Source organism: Amblyomma maculatum, chromosome 11, assembly GCF_055883805.1.
Source record: "Amblyomma maculatum isolate TAMU_Amacu chromosome 11, ASM5588380v1, whole genome shotgun sequence".
Taxonomy (NCBI): Eukaryota; Metazoa; Arthropoda; class Arachnida; order Ixodida; family Ixodidae; genus Amblyomma; species Amblyomma maculatum.
This window is the reverse complement of record NC_139354.1, coordinates 103,121,873-103,136,694: the sequence shown is the minus strand read 5'-3', so window position 1 is coordinate 103,136,694 and position 14,822 is coordinate 103,121,873. Positions and strand designations below refer to the sequence as shown.

The window sequence follows — 14,822 nt, the reverse complement described above, 5'->3', positions numbered from 1 at the left end:
GCTGATGACATTGCCTTGCTAAGCAACTCGGGAGATGAACGACAAATTATGATTGATGACCTAGACAGGAAAAGTAGAAAAGTAGGCTTGAAAATCAATATGCAGAAGACTAAGGTAATGTTCAACAGCCTCGAGAAGGAACAGCAGTTTACATTAGGTAGCGAAGTACTGGAAGTAGTAGGCGAATATGTCTACTTAGGACAGGTAGTAACCGCAGATCCGGACCATGAAAAGGAAATAACAAGAAGAATAAGATTGGGATAGAGCGCATTTGGCAATCACTCGCAGATTATGTCTAGCAGTTTACCGGTATCGCTAAAGAGAAAAGTATATAACAATTGCGTCTTACCTGTACTCACCTATGGCGCTGAAACGTGGAGGCTAACAAAGAGAGTTCTACTTAAGTTGAGGACAGCCCAGAGGGCTATGGAACGAAAAATGGTAGGGGTAACATTAAGAGATACGAAGCGTGCAGAGTGGGTCAGAGAAATAACTCAAGTTACCGACATTCTAGCGGAAATTAAGAAGAAGAAATGGACATGGGCAGGACATGTAGTGCGAAGAGAGGATAACCGATGGTCGCTTAGGGTACCAACTGGATTCCAAGGGAAAGAAAGCGTAGCGGGGGCGACAGAAAGTTAGTTGGGCGGATGAGATTAAGAAGTTCGCAGGGGTCAAGTGGATGCAGCCAGCACAGAACCGGGTTAAGTGGAGAAATATGGGAGAGGCCTTCGCCCTGCAGTGTGTATAGTCAAGCTGATGATTATGATGATGATGAACTAGACAAAAATAGCACCCAATTAGAATTTGAATACAGCCAAGTCAAGATGACCTTAAGATTTTAAAGCGCCACACTTGACATTTTGCTATCTGGACACCGGAACACTGCTTTCGTCCTAATTGCTCCAAAATTAGGATCAAAAGTAGTTTGCATAGAGGGTGCTCAGTCTAAACATGGTGTCCCACATACGTACAAATTGGCGGTCCCCTGGACCCTCAAAATTTCAACTTCTTCAAAATATGACTTCGCCCGAAGAACCAGAAAGAGCATAGCAACAGCGGCAGTAGTGGTGGCAGCAGCGGAAGGATCAGCGGCGAGTTGTTTCGTATTTGCGGCGACGCACAATTAATGGCCTAATAAGCTGTTTAAGATCTCTTCGGGGACCTCCTAATGAATGGGTGCTGGATAACCACCCGAAAGTTGCGGAACACATTCTTCGGCACACATGACGCTAAGCTGTGAGCCATGACAGATATATATATTGTGAGCCTTCCATGGATGTTCTTTAATTTGTACATGCCATGATCTTCCTCTTTCATTTGTACATACCATCAACATCGTCCCGCGGCGCCGGCTCCGGCACGCGCCTGGGTTTTGTCATCGGATTAAAACGCTAGACAAGGCATCGCTGGCCTTGCCGTCACTACCTTGCCGTCTCAACCTAGCCTTCTTTCACAAGTGGTGGAGGTCGAGTTCGATTCCCTTGCTGCCTCTCTCTGGAGCTACGTTCCGGTCGTCGTTTGGCAACTACCACCATAATCATGTCCACCGAGAGCAATCCCGACCCGGCCGGACCCTCTACCTCAGCTGCACCGACGCCTCCGACTCTGCCCACACGTCAACGCGACCCACCGCTGTTCGCTGGTCGTCGTGACGAAGACGTGGACGACTGGCTCGACACATATGAACGCTGCAGTGCCTATAACCGGTGGGACGATGCTTTAAAATTTCTCAACGTTTCGTTCTATCTAATTGAGGTCGCCAGAAACTGGTTCATTAATCGCGAACCCCACACTACTAACTGGACCACTTTCAAACAGCAATTCCGACAATACTTCGCCGACCCGGCAGTTCGGACTGAGATTGCGAGAAACAAGCTCGCTTCCCGCCTTCAAGGTCCCGACGAATCATATGCGTCTTACATAGAGGCTGTTCTTGCACTTTGTCGGCGCATTAGTCCCACCATGACGGAACCTGAACGTGTGCACCACGTCTTAAAAGGGATCAATGCTATGGCATATCACACCTTAGTTGCCCAGAATCCTTCAAGTGTCGATTCAATTATTACGACCTGTCAACGCCTCGACCAGCTGCAGTCCTCTCGACTACAGCCCGGCTTCGCAACTGGTCCGACCTCTGCTGACCTTGATCTGCGGGCAATGATTCGAGCAATCATCCGCGAGGAGCTTCAAGCCCTCAATCCTTTCTGTCGACATGGGTGCGATCATTCTTCCGCACCTCCTAATGACGCCGTTCTCCGCAACATGATTAAAGAAGAGTTAGCTACCATCAGCCGCCCTATGACATCCGAACCTTCTGCAATCCGCCCAGCGCCGACCTACGCGCACGTCGCTGCATCCCCCCCTTCTTTGGATCCCCCACCCCGACCGGCACCAACATACAATCACATCAATGCAATGGCGATGGCTCAACCGACACAACCCAATTACGCACCTTGGCGTCCCCCCCGACCAGTCTGCTATTACTGTGGTATTAGAGGACATATATCCCGCTTCTGTCGTCGCCGCCTTCAGAACGAGCGCCGTGGTTACGACACCTTCGAATGCGACATGCCTTCAACCTCATATTATCAACGCCGGTCTATTCCAAGCCCACCTCGACGATCCTCCCCACCTCCAGTATCTTCCTCTGAGCCTCGTGGGAACCATGTATCCCGACGCCGGTCTACATCCCCATACCGCCGCTCAGTTTCCCCTCTCCGCCCCGCAACCGGTCTCCCTGTCCGCCATCCGGAAAACTAAGTGTTGCAGTTTCCGGAGGTCAAACTGCACGCTGCGAACTTACTAAAAGTCCTCCTGATCGCCCGTATAACGTTATTGGTGTTATCGCTGAAGGTATACCGGTTGAAGCTTTGATTGATACAGGGGCTGCAATTTCTGTCATTCACGCTGATTTGTGCTACCGTTTGCGAAAAGTGACAACCCCATATGATGGGCCTCAACTCCGTGGAGCCAATAACGTCCCTTTGCGCCCTTCAGCGAAGTGCACCGTACGAGTTGTTATCGACGGCATCCGCCATCATGTGCAGTTTGCTGTGCTCTCACCTTGTGCGCATCTCATGATTTTCGGATGGGATTTTTTGTCAACCGCTTCAGCGTTAATTTCTTGTGGTGACCGTGTTATCCATATGACAGACAGCGATTTTTCATCTGACTTTTCTGAACGACATCATCCCCTCGTTGCCGCCGCTGATACTGTTTTGCCTCCTCAGTGCGAAAAACTACACTCTGTTGTTTCTGACCACATCGCTGACGGGGACGTACTCATAGCACCATCATATAGTCATCTTGCACGCGGCATCGCCTTCCCGTCAAGTCTTGTCCGGTTCCACAACGGCTCAGCGACAGTAGTGGCCACTAACACTTCCCGTGAATCCTTCGTGCTCCCAAAAGGAACTTCTCTGAATTGTATGGTGGATGCTCAACCTTTTTCCCTGATGGTGCTCGCCGCCCCTCCGCCTCAGCAACGTATTTCGTCAGACGTCTCTCTTTCTGTTCTCGCAAAGACTATTAATCCTAAACTCACACCGAACCAACGCCAAGAACTGCTGACATTGCTTCGACACCACCAAGCCATTTTTGATGCCACTTCCACACCACTGGGACGGACTAGTGTTGCGCACCATCGCATCATTACTGAAGGTAACTCTATCGTTCGACGACGGCCTTATCGGGTTTCCCTCTCTGAACGAAAAGTAATTGAAGAAAATGTAAATGACATGCTTCATCGCAATATAATTCGTCCTTCAACAAGCCCATGGTCCTCCCCAGTAGTGCTAGTTAAAAAAAGGACGGCTCGGTACGCTTTTGTGTTGATTACCGCGCACTCAACAAAATTACCCGCAAAGATGTACATCCGATGCCGCGAATTGATGACGCCATTGACTCCCTCCAAGGCTCCGAATATTTCTCGACCTTGGACCTTCGCTCAGGGTATTGGCAAATACCTATGCACGAGGACGACAAAGAAAAAACCGCTTTCGCAACACCCGATGGCCTTTACGAATTTAATGTTATGCCTTTCGGACTTTGTAACGCACCAGCGACATTTGAAAGAATGATCGACACTGTACTTCGTGGCCTCAAATGGAGAACCTGTTTGTGTTACTTGGACGACATTGTTATCTTTTTGGCAACCTTTAATGACCATCTCACGCGCCTGAATGAAGTCCTCACCTGTCTCGCTTCGGCAGGCCTTCAGCTCAACACCAAGAAGTGCCACTTTGCACAGAAGGAAATTAGAATATTGGGACATCTGGTCAGCCATGACGGCATTCGCCCAGATCCTGAAAAAATAATCGCGGTCTTGAACTTTGCTCGTCCACAACGGATTACAGATTTGCGCAGTTTCCTCGGCCTCGCGTCCTACTTCCGGCGTTTTATGAGGCATTTTGCAACTATTGCTGCACCACTTCATGAGCTACTTAAAGCACGCAGCCCTTTCGTGTGGACTGAGCAGTGCGAAACTGCTTTTAATGACCTCAAGCACGCCCTCACATCAGATCCTGTTCTTGGCCACTTTAGTGACAGCGCTCCAACTATCCTGCACACCGATGCCAGTGGTCACGGTCTTGGCGCTGTACTTCTGCAGCGTGATGCAACATCGCGTGAGAAAGTGATTGCCTTTGCCAGTCGGACTCTCACTCATGGTGTACCGAGCAGGAGTGTCTTGCTGTCGTCTGGGCTGTCCCAAAATTTCACCCTTACCTATACGGTCGGCACTTCACAGTTGTGACCGACCACCATGCTCTTTGCTGGTTGTCTTCACTCAAAAACTTGACAGGCCGACTTGGTCGCTGGATTCTACGCCTGCAAGAATACCATTTCGACGTCACTTATAAATCTGGTCGCCAACACCAAGACGCCGACGCTCTCTCTCGCTGTCCCCTTTCGGAATCCGCTTGCTGCTTTTCTTCACAATTCATTTCCACCTCTGACCAGAACCGACGTATATCACAACCGTTTGTTTTGACGACTCTGAGAACAAGCACACTCTCCGCTCACAGCAATTAGCCGATGCCTACTGCCGTCCTATCATCGACCGCCTTATCGGCGCTTCGGACCCGCCCAATGCTAGGCTTCGCCGACAGCTTCGCAATTTCAAGCTCGAAGATGGCATCCTACTCCGCTACGTGTATTGCCCTGATGGAACTCGCTGGATCCCAGTAGCGCCGCGTGTGCTTCGCCCACGTATACTGGCGGCTCTCCACGATGACGCTACTGCAGGTCACCTTGGTTTTGACAAAACCTACGACCGCGTGAGAAAACGATTCTTTTGGCCTGGCTTATCTTCCACCGTTGCCAAATACGTCGCATCCTGCCCTCTGTGCCAACGTCGCAAACGGCTGACTTCTTCGCCCGCTGGCCTTCTACAACCTCTTCCTTGTCCCACCACGCCATTCGACGTAGTCGGCATCGACTTATATGGTCCCCTACCTCTCTCCTATGGGGGTAACCATTGGATTATAACAGCTGTCGACCACCTCACACGTTACGCTGAGACAGCACCTGTACCGACTGGTTCCGCTGAAGAAGTAGCAAATTTCTTTTTGCGATCAATTGTATTACGACATGGCGCTCCTCGGGTGCTCCTAAGTGACCGTGGTACAGCCTTCTTATCGAAAGTCTTTGCCGAAGTTCTTCACGCCTCATCCACCCTTCATAAGACAACCTCAAGCTACCATCCCCAGACTAACGGTCTGACTGAGCGATTTCATCGCACCTTGTCGGACATGATATCAATGTACATCACACCAGATCATCGAAATTGGGACACTATTCTACCATTCGTCACATTCGCTTATAATACAGCAGTACAGCGAACTACCGGTTACTCTCCATTTTTCCTTGTTTATGGCCGTCCTCCCACTACAATTTTCGACGCTTCCTTCTTCTGTACGCCCGACTACTCCACATCAGTACCTACCCATTTTTTATCTCGTGTGGCCAGAAGCCGTCATCTTGCCCGACTCAACACGGCAGCGTGCCAGGAAGTCCGCAAGACTCGCTATGATTCTACACATCGAGTGGTCTCTTTTCGTCCTGGTGACGAAGTACTGCTTTACACACCATTGCGCACCTCTGGCCTTAGTGACAAATTCCACCACCGCTACGTAGGTCCTTATGAGATCATAAGCCAAACTTCCCCAGTGAACTACAAAGTGAAGCCTGTTGATCCCCCAGCTGATCGACGCTACCGTGGAACTGAAATTGTTCATGTGTCTCGCCTGAAACCGTTTGTGCGCCGCGATGCATCACTTAGTTAGGAGCGGCCAGGCTGGCCGCTTCCGACCCCCCGGGCAGATTGTGTGAGCCTTCCGTGGATGTTCTTTAATTTGTACATGCCATGATCTTCCTCTTTCATTTGTACATACCATCATCATCGTCCCGCGGCGCCGGCTCCGGCACGCGCCTGGGTTTTGTCATCGGATTAAAACGCTAGACAAGGCATCGCTGGCCTTGCCGTCACGACCTTGCCGTCTCAACCTAGCCTTCTTTCACAATATTTATTTTCATTGCACATGGTAGGGACAAAGCAAAAAGCCGCTCTTTACCAACAATCAATACTCGGTTGTCCTATTCGGGTACGAATGGCCGTGTGTAAAGATCACGAATTTTGCGACCTGCAGCAACGTACAGCAGATATCAATTATAACTGAAACGCAACACGGTCATTATTAGCCCGATATGTTTTCGCTGTATTTGCTTCAAAATGATAACAGTTTTCAAAAGTTGTGCAATCCTGTCATTTTTAATGTCTTGATCAGTCACTGATCAGTTACATATTGTAATATTTACTGTGCTTATTTTTGATTTCATTATTTTCATTACTGAGGGTGCAATATTTGCGCTACCTCGTGCTTCTTGTCTTAGTTGCTCGCTTGTAATCATTGTAAGCGCAATTTCCGCAGGGTGTCTAAGACTGCTGACATAATGTAAATGTGACAGATATAAATTCATGTAGTTTTATATTGCAAGCCTTATTGAGAAACCGACATGAATATCAATCTCCGTTTCTTGCCGTGCCGCACGAGCACGAGTTGCGTGCCAATAGGCTCCGTTTCCGCCAGAGAACAACCTAAACAGTAATTTAGCCGAATGTTGCCTTCAACCAAACGTGTTTTATTATATAAACTTTTTGAGGCGATAGCCTGTAAGGTGCATTGCGCGTTATGTTTAACCACTTTCATTCGATGCATCAAGTGCATGTGTAATGAGCGCTCTAGTGTGTTCGAATGTTTTTTTGTGCCAGGTGACGCGCCTGTAACGTCCTGTACGCTAGAAACGTGACGCCTGTATATGCGTTTATATATTTTTACGATTCAGTCCCCGGACAGTACAAGAATAAGTTTTATTTTCTAAAACCCAAGTCTTGAGATGTTTTTATTGGCGGGAACATCTCCAGAGCCAATAGATGCTACTTGTTGTGGACGACGCAAGGTTTAATTGCCTATGTGTCATATAGTCTTTTTTCATTAGATATATTTTTTTGCCCCAGGGACCGTCAAACAGTATATTGTGTGAGAGGCACTAGGCAAGAGTACGCAGACTACGCCAAGCGCGAACAATGCTAGCGCTAGGTCGCGCTTCTGAGGGCACAGGAGGCCGAGAATGCTTCAAAGAGGTCGGTGCAGCAAGGCGTACCATTTATCTTCATTCTATAAACCGTTTTTCTCATCCGAAGACAGGAAATCTCCGTTTCTCAAAATATTCACAATTTCAGTTGTTTCTCGAAACTAAATTTGGCGCTAGTCTATTTTCGGTCCGGTACTTGCCCAAAACTTTTCTCTATTGACCAACATCGCATCAGGGCTATGCGTCTTTTCGTAACCGAGACGAAAAATATTGAGTCCCTAATTATTAAGACTGGAAATGTATGTTATGATTAAAGGTCACTTGTAAAAAACAGGCTCAGCCTCTTCTGCGCATAACTCTCCGCTTTCGGTTGGAAACATGTCACACCATCGCTTTGAATATAGGTTGTAATAGTATCTACTTCATTATTATACTGTACACTATAATAAAATATAGCCGAGAACGATAACTCAAGGTTACTCAAGGTTACTTGAGTAACCTTGAGTTATCCTAACAACGTCTGGCACATTTCGCGGTGCCACAGTCAAGGCTTGTGCCGCGTTTATTTATTTCTAATCATAATAGAAATGCTTCGTTCGTTGTTATATACCAAGTTGCTCTTCAGCGCGGTACCGTCCGGGTTCGTCTTAAATTTCAAATTTAACAATCTTGCGAGCTTTATTCCTAGGAAAGACATGTTCGACTTTTTTTTTTTGAAGGTTGGTGTTCAATTTCGTATTATCCGCAAAGGCCGGCTTTGTATGCAAAATGTGGTTTTGGTTCCTTTTGTGGGATTTACTGTCCCAAGGCGTCTCCGGTTCGAAGAGGCACCATAGTGGAGGGATCCAGAATTTTAACCAAATTTGCTTCATTACCATGCACTGACTTCGCACAGCACACAGACTTCTTTCTTTGCGCCGCCTCTAAAAGCGTTCCTTCTTGCTTGTTTCGTTTCTGCACCTTCCTTTACCAATGGAGGCCCTAACCAAGAATGAATCCAGCGGGCCTCAAAGAGCAGGTTTTAAGTTGAAACACCTGAGAGACTGTGCGGCCGCTTCACGTATCCGCAAAACGTTTCGCTAGAAGTTGGTCGCCATGTGGCGTAATCACAAAATTTTAAGACGCATGAATTTAAACTTAAACATTGCATCCACACTTTTATCAGTATTGTTTTCCAGAGCTCTTGCTCCGTTATGTTCGGTCTCGAGGCATGAACAATCAAAGTAATGTAACAGCTCAGGCTACGTTCTTAAGTTAACTCATCACATTTTTGTAAAAACAAGTATTTTTACTTACTCAACTGTGCCAAGGAACGAAAGCGCAAGCAGCAAGAAACCTGCTGGTGGTCCCATAGCCGTGAACCAGAATAATCCAGGTGTGATAGAATCTAGATTAAGAGGATACAGACTACTTGATAAGATGCGGAGATGTGAATATTGAACACGCTTCGTTGAACTTATATCTCATGCGCTTATGTCTTCAAAATTTAAAACAGAAATTGTAATGTGCCTATTGCATTTTGAATTCTGCAGCACATGACGACGTGTTGATGGCTGAAATAAAGAAGTGCGCATGAAAATTCAAACTGCCGAATATTAATGATACAAAAGGTCAACGAAAGAACCTTTAACAGTCAGCTGATGGCTCACGAATTCTCTGCAGTCATATAGTGCTTCTGAATAATGCGCACACTTCCCTGTTGTTGTACTGTTTTTGCATTTCTCTTTTATTCGTAATTTCAAATAGGATTTCTTACCTAGATCTTTTTCACGTGCATTTTCTGCTAGTTAATTCTCTTTCAGAAAATTAGCGTTAGAGCATAGAGCTTGTTCGGTCGCATGGCCGTCCCCGTACTTTACTTCCCGCACGTGTGTTGTCGGCAGTTGTTACGGAAGGCAAGAAACTCGTCGGCAGTTGTCGACACGCAGGTCTGTAGGTGTAGTGAAAACCAGGCGGAAGCAAGAAAATAAAAATTCAAATAATTTTTAATCACTTTCGTTTTCCAGGTTTTGCTTGCAGTTTTTCAGAATAAAGCTGCTAGAGCAGCTTGATGAGTTCTAAGAAATCTTTTAAAGGCATGACGTATAAAGAAAGCGTGACAACAGAATCGACATATGAATATGTACAAGTCACTTAAAGGGACACTGCAGCATTTGTTGTAGAAATCGGGATTTTAATTGCTTATAACAGTTTCTCACGACACGAACTCGAATATCTAATTAAATTTAGGCATAAACAAGCGCCAATTGTCTTTTTTTAAGTTAAGATATGCGACCGACACTGCCGGCACCTCGAGACACGCCGCAGACCGCGCCGCCGCCTGCGAATGGTCGAGCTATCGTGACGCCGTCGTGAGGACCCAAGACGCTGCCTATATGCATCCTGCGCTGCGCGGCATGTAGATCGCAGCTGTCACAGCTCTCTGCGACGTTATAAAAGCTGTTGCGGTACGCTAAAGTCACTATCTGGGTCTAGTCGTATGTATATATACGCACCAGATACGGCCGCAAACGACGCAGCATTGACGAAGCGAGGGCCAGCCATCAGCGTCTACTGGCATCAAAATGTGGCCCTAGCATGTAGAACGGCATTTTGTAAAGCTGCATATGTTTTCATTGGCCGAAATTAGGTGTATGTGTGGGAGCGTTCAACGACAAAGCGCTTCTAACATTACTTTCCTACTCGGAGGCAGATTCAGGTGTCCCTAACGCTCTGCCTAGTAGAGAAGTGACGAAACACGTTGAGGTGATTGCTTGTTGTCTGGCTAGCTGCATGCGAATCGAGTACTTGGTGTATTGTTGATTGTGGTGTAGAGTGTTTTCGATGCTCTCGAGACATGGTGAGACCGATGATTCGGAGCTGCATGTTCCAGCCACATATTTTGAACGTCGCATCGCTTCCCTAAATGTTTACATACAATAAAAATTCAGTTACCAGCGAAATGGTGTCGTCGCTGCTGCGCTTGCCAGTATTGACGCTTGGTCGCACTTTTTTTATTGAAGGTTTCTGCTATAGCGTCGTGTTCAGCGAAAATTACGCCCAAGGTAGCAGAGTACCACCGAAGAGCCCGCGCTGGCAAATTTGCCAGCGATTCCAAACTCGACATGTTAAAATGATTCCAGAGCACGAAATAGTGCGCATAGACATCCACAACATTAATTGCAAGTCGTGAGATGAGGCAGCAAGCTCCAATGGTCAAGAATTTGTAATTCTTAAAACGGCAGCAATGGCCTGTACACTTCAAAACATTGTCCAAACTTTATGAATGCGATCATGACATAACACACAAAAATGTTTCAAAGCTTCCCTGTTTTCGGCGTGGCCGAGTGGTTAGCGTAGAAAGCTTTGGAGCTAGAGGTACCCAGTTAGATTTTTTTTTCGTTAGTTTTTATTTCTTTTTTTTTTTACTTCTTTATGTAGTTGATGTGCTTCATTACGTTTTAGTGTTACTTTTTATCTGAGGCGATTTTTTTTCTCCGGGCGACGAGTGCCAATAGTGCGGCGCACGCCATTATGCCGCGCCCCAGTACACACAGTATCCAGCGTCATACAGGACCCATAATCAGGTACGGCATTGGGGCGCTGGGGCCCAGCGGCACTGGTTTTTGCAATTCTGACGCGGCAGTGGAGTATGCTATTTTAGCTTTCATATGTGTGTTGATCCACCGCAGTATATTCGCAATATTGCGTTGTATGGTTATGCTCGAATGTTAACTATACGGGAAGCTTAGCGCAACAGATAGTCGAGGCTCGCAGCCTTTGCTTCCGAAAGGGAAGTGCCCATATTCGCTCTTGGTCAATAAAAACCAATACGGGTATATGCCTGTTGCTCGTCTGCGATTTTTATCGCGCGAATAATCGTATTTTCGCATAGGACATTATTCTCTCTCACAAAAGGTGTTTATATTGTTACGGACAAAGGAGGAAGAAGAGAGCAGTGGCACGGGCAGGAGCGCGCGCGCTATGCCCGCACACAGATTCATTAAACGTCATCGCATGACCATCGAGCATCTTCTCTCTGTCCCCTGTTCTCCTGTTGTCATCGCTTGCCGCCTTGTAACATTTGGTTGGAGATGTGGCGTACGTCATCGCCATACTTACCTTGGAGCATCGACACCATCTGTAAGCCGGGACCATCGACCGAGGGCCCAGGGCCAGGGACATCACCGAGCAGCTTCGCCCCAGCCCTTCAAGCCCAGACCTGACCAAGTACCACCGCCCAGCCCCCAGCCCGGACCTGAAGACAAGAAGAACAGACAGACCAATTAGAACCGAGACGAAGGACCCGAAAGACCCGAATGATCCGAAGGAACCGATGGACACGAAAACGCAACCCCCGCCCAAGCTGCCCGACGTGACCTCGAGCAATCGGTCCCATGGACTATGGTAACGGATGGTTGACAGCTCCAGGGGAGGCGGATCACTCACGCCTCAGACATCGTACCGGCAAGCCGTCCTATTCTTATTTCTTCCTCTTCTTCAAGCATCCAGACACGCCAGTCATCATGCCATGAAATCATCATCGGTAAACTTCGTCTACGATCGGGACGATCGCTCGATGGCCCCTGCTCATGTTACGGACAAAGGAGGAAGAAGAGGGCAGTGGTGCGGGCACAGCGCGCGCGTTAGACCCGCACTGATTCATTAAACGTCATCTCACGACCACCGAGCATCTTCTCTCTGTCTCCTGATGTCATCGCTTGCCGCCATGTAACAATATATTGCCAGGAAATAGTTCTGCCAGGTGCATTGCCGCCGCTCTCAGAATACAACATACTGAATTTAACAATTATGGCAGTTTCCATTGCCCAGTAGTATGGTCGGCGTAAACTTGTCGCTTTTCACAGCAGTGACTCACTGCGCTCGGAGCATTTTGTCTTGCGGGAAATTGTGGAAATTGACATCGTGGCGGCCGAAGGTGCTCGTACACCATAAGTCACAGCAGTACCGCATGTTTGACGGGTGTTCAAATCAAGCGACACGTTGAACTTCCGTAACCTCGAAACACGAGCAACAACACAGGTTAAAAACGCACTCGGGCGGCTGGGAGCGCCTCTCCTATCCTCACGGTGACGTCACGCACGCCGGCGTGCGTGAGGTTTCTCTCTTCACTCTCCTCCTCTCTTGCGCCGTCACGGGCCGTGGGAAGTGTGGACGATGCACTTTCAAATCAGCGATTGTTCTGGTGTTTTCGCAATAATCGCAAAAATAAGTTCACAGACCTGACCACCAATGAGTCTACTTCAGCACAGTGGAAGGCGAGCAAGTTTGAAAACCACTGCAGTTTCCCTTTAATATGCATCAAAGAAACATAATATATAAAACCGAGGCATAAAAACATTTTTTCATACAACTGTAACAACGCCGAAAATAACACAAATAAAAGAAATTAGAAATATAAAACTGTACACCCCTTTTCACAAAAAAGACCCAGTAAAGTTACAATTAATACCCAAGTACACGAACAATTCAAGACATATCCGCTGAAACATTCACAAAATAGCTTAGCAATTCTGTGCAGACAGATGTGATATTACAGGTACATAAAATAGGAGGAAGGTAATGAGGTAAAAACTAATTTGTAGTTTCTACAAAAAATTACCTTTAGTTGGCCATATTTGCAAAGACCGAGCGCTGCCAAACATAGGATTACCGTTTGTACAAAACGTCGTTTAGCTTCTGCACAGCACGGTTGCTCCAACGAATGCAGCGAAGGTTTAACTTTTGCATCACATTACGTGCTTTCTCTTTCTTTGAGACTGAGTTGCGCTCTAAAGTAAAGTGAAGACGACGACGCGTAGCAACAGATATAGTGCATGTTTGACAGGCTGCAGCGCTTTGTCAGGCTGCAGTGAATGATCTGTTCCTTAATGCAGCGTCCTGGAAAAATGGGCTGCTATCTCTACTGCCGATGACCTATTCGGTTCTACGAGCCCGCCGGTGTTTTAACGCAACCGCAATAACGAACACGCAGACATCCCTGCAATGTTATAAAGAACTATGACTCGTCTCGAGCGGCATTTTCAAGTTTTGATCTGCCGCGGTGCGTAGATAGAACGCACCGGCATTCGCCGTTGTCCTTTTCGGTGTCTCTCCTATGAGCACCTACAGACGTATCATTATTGCAACAAAGCTGCTTTCGGTAAGCCGTGAAGTATAGAACGCATCAAACAATGCTATCCCGGTGGCTCAAGTTGAGAAATGAATCCAAATGACAGGTATGCGATGGTAATAAACCAATTTTGGGCTTGCATCTAGCTTCGGCTGAGAAAGAGGCATCGATTATTTTCTTTTATGGTTTTGTTTATTATTCTTCAATCAAGTTGGGAACGGCGTCAGAAGTGTTGACGGCAGAGTGGCTTTGATGCCTCAGGGGCTTAAGGCACGAATTTGACATTGGTGGCGAAAAGGTATTCATTGAGCGCGTGCGCGAACATGGAAGTAATAATGCGAACAGATTAGTGTACAATAAGACTAACTGTTTTCGTAGCTCTGTTTTCAATTTCCTCCAGCGATGGGTTCGAGTTCCGACAGCACATGAGAGAGAAAGAGAGTAGATTTTTTTATTTACATCTGTGGATGAAGGAGCTCTATCCCAGCGTCGCAAGGGACGGGTGGTGTGGGGCGCCGCATCAGACGCAGGCCAGTGGACTTTGTTGGCCGGCGGCGTCCAAGGCAAGCTGGACTACGGCTATCTTGCCTTCAGGGTATCAGCACTGCAGCACGGTCTTCCAGAGTTGCGGCGTCAGATTTAGGCCCCTCCCGGGAGAAAATGGGCAGTCCTAGATTATGTCTTTATGGGTTCCTCTCGAGTCGCAGTTTATACAGAATTCGGATCTTTCTCCTGGGAGCATATGGCTCACGAGAAGCGAGTGTCAGAATCTTCCAGCCTGAAGGCGACGCCAGGTGATGGCTTGCCTCCATTTCAGGGTAGGTTCTGACGCAGCAACCTCCTGCCTATAAGTGGTGAGGGCTATAGAAGTTCGGTGCAAGTTTTAGCACACTACGCTCACCGCTACAAGTACCTCTCTCCCTCTCTCTGTCGTTTTCTCGGTCGTAGAAACCTCGAGCCACGAGCCTGAAATACAGTGGTTTACGCGACGCTAAGATGAATTGAATTGAATTGGAAAATATTTACTTTCAATATTGGACGATGTGTGGGCCGTACACTCGGAGGGCCTCGCATCCGTTGCTCTCAGCGAACTTATGAGTCCACTCGTTAGCCC

The 14,822-nt window shown here is 47.4% G+C and overlaps 2 protein-coding genes across 2 annotated transcripts in view; one reads left to right on the top strand and one right to left on the bottom strand.

Moving 5' to 3' along the window:
• Nucleotides 1–9,134, bottom strand: part of LOC146174523 (uncharacterized) — a 30,537-nt gene extending 21,403 nt beyond the window's left edge. The window contains exon 1 of the mRNA XM_084583647.1: nucleotides 8,893–9,134. Coding sequence (XP_084439773.1) covers nucleotides 8,893–8,948 — 56 coding nt within the window. The 5' untranslated portion in view covers nucleotides 8,949–9,134. The remainder of the gene's footprint in view (nucleotides 1–8,892) is intronic.
• LOC146174520 (uncharacterized) overlaps nucleotides 1–14,822 on the top strand; it is a 186,048-nt gene that overhangs the window by 68,166 nt on the left and 103,060 nt on the right. The gene's annotated exons all lie outside the window — the stretch shown is intronic.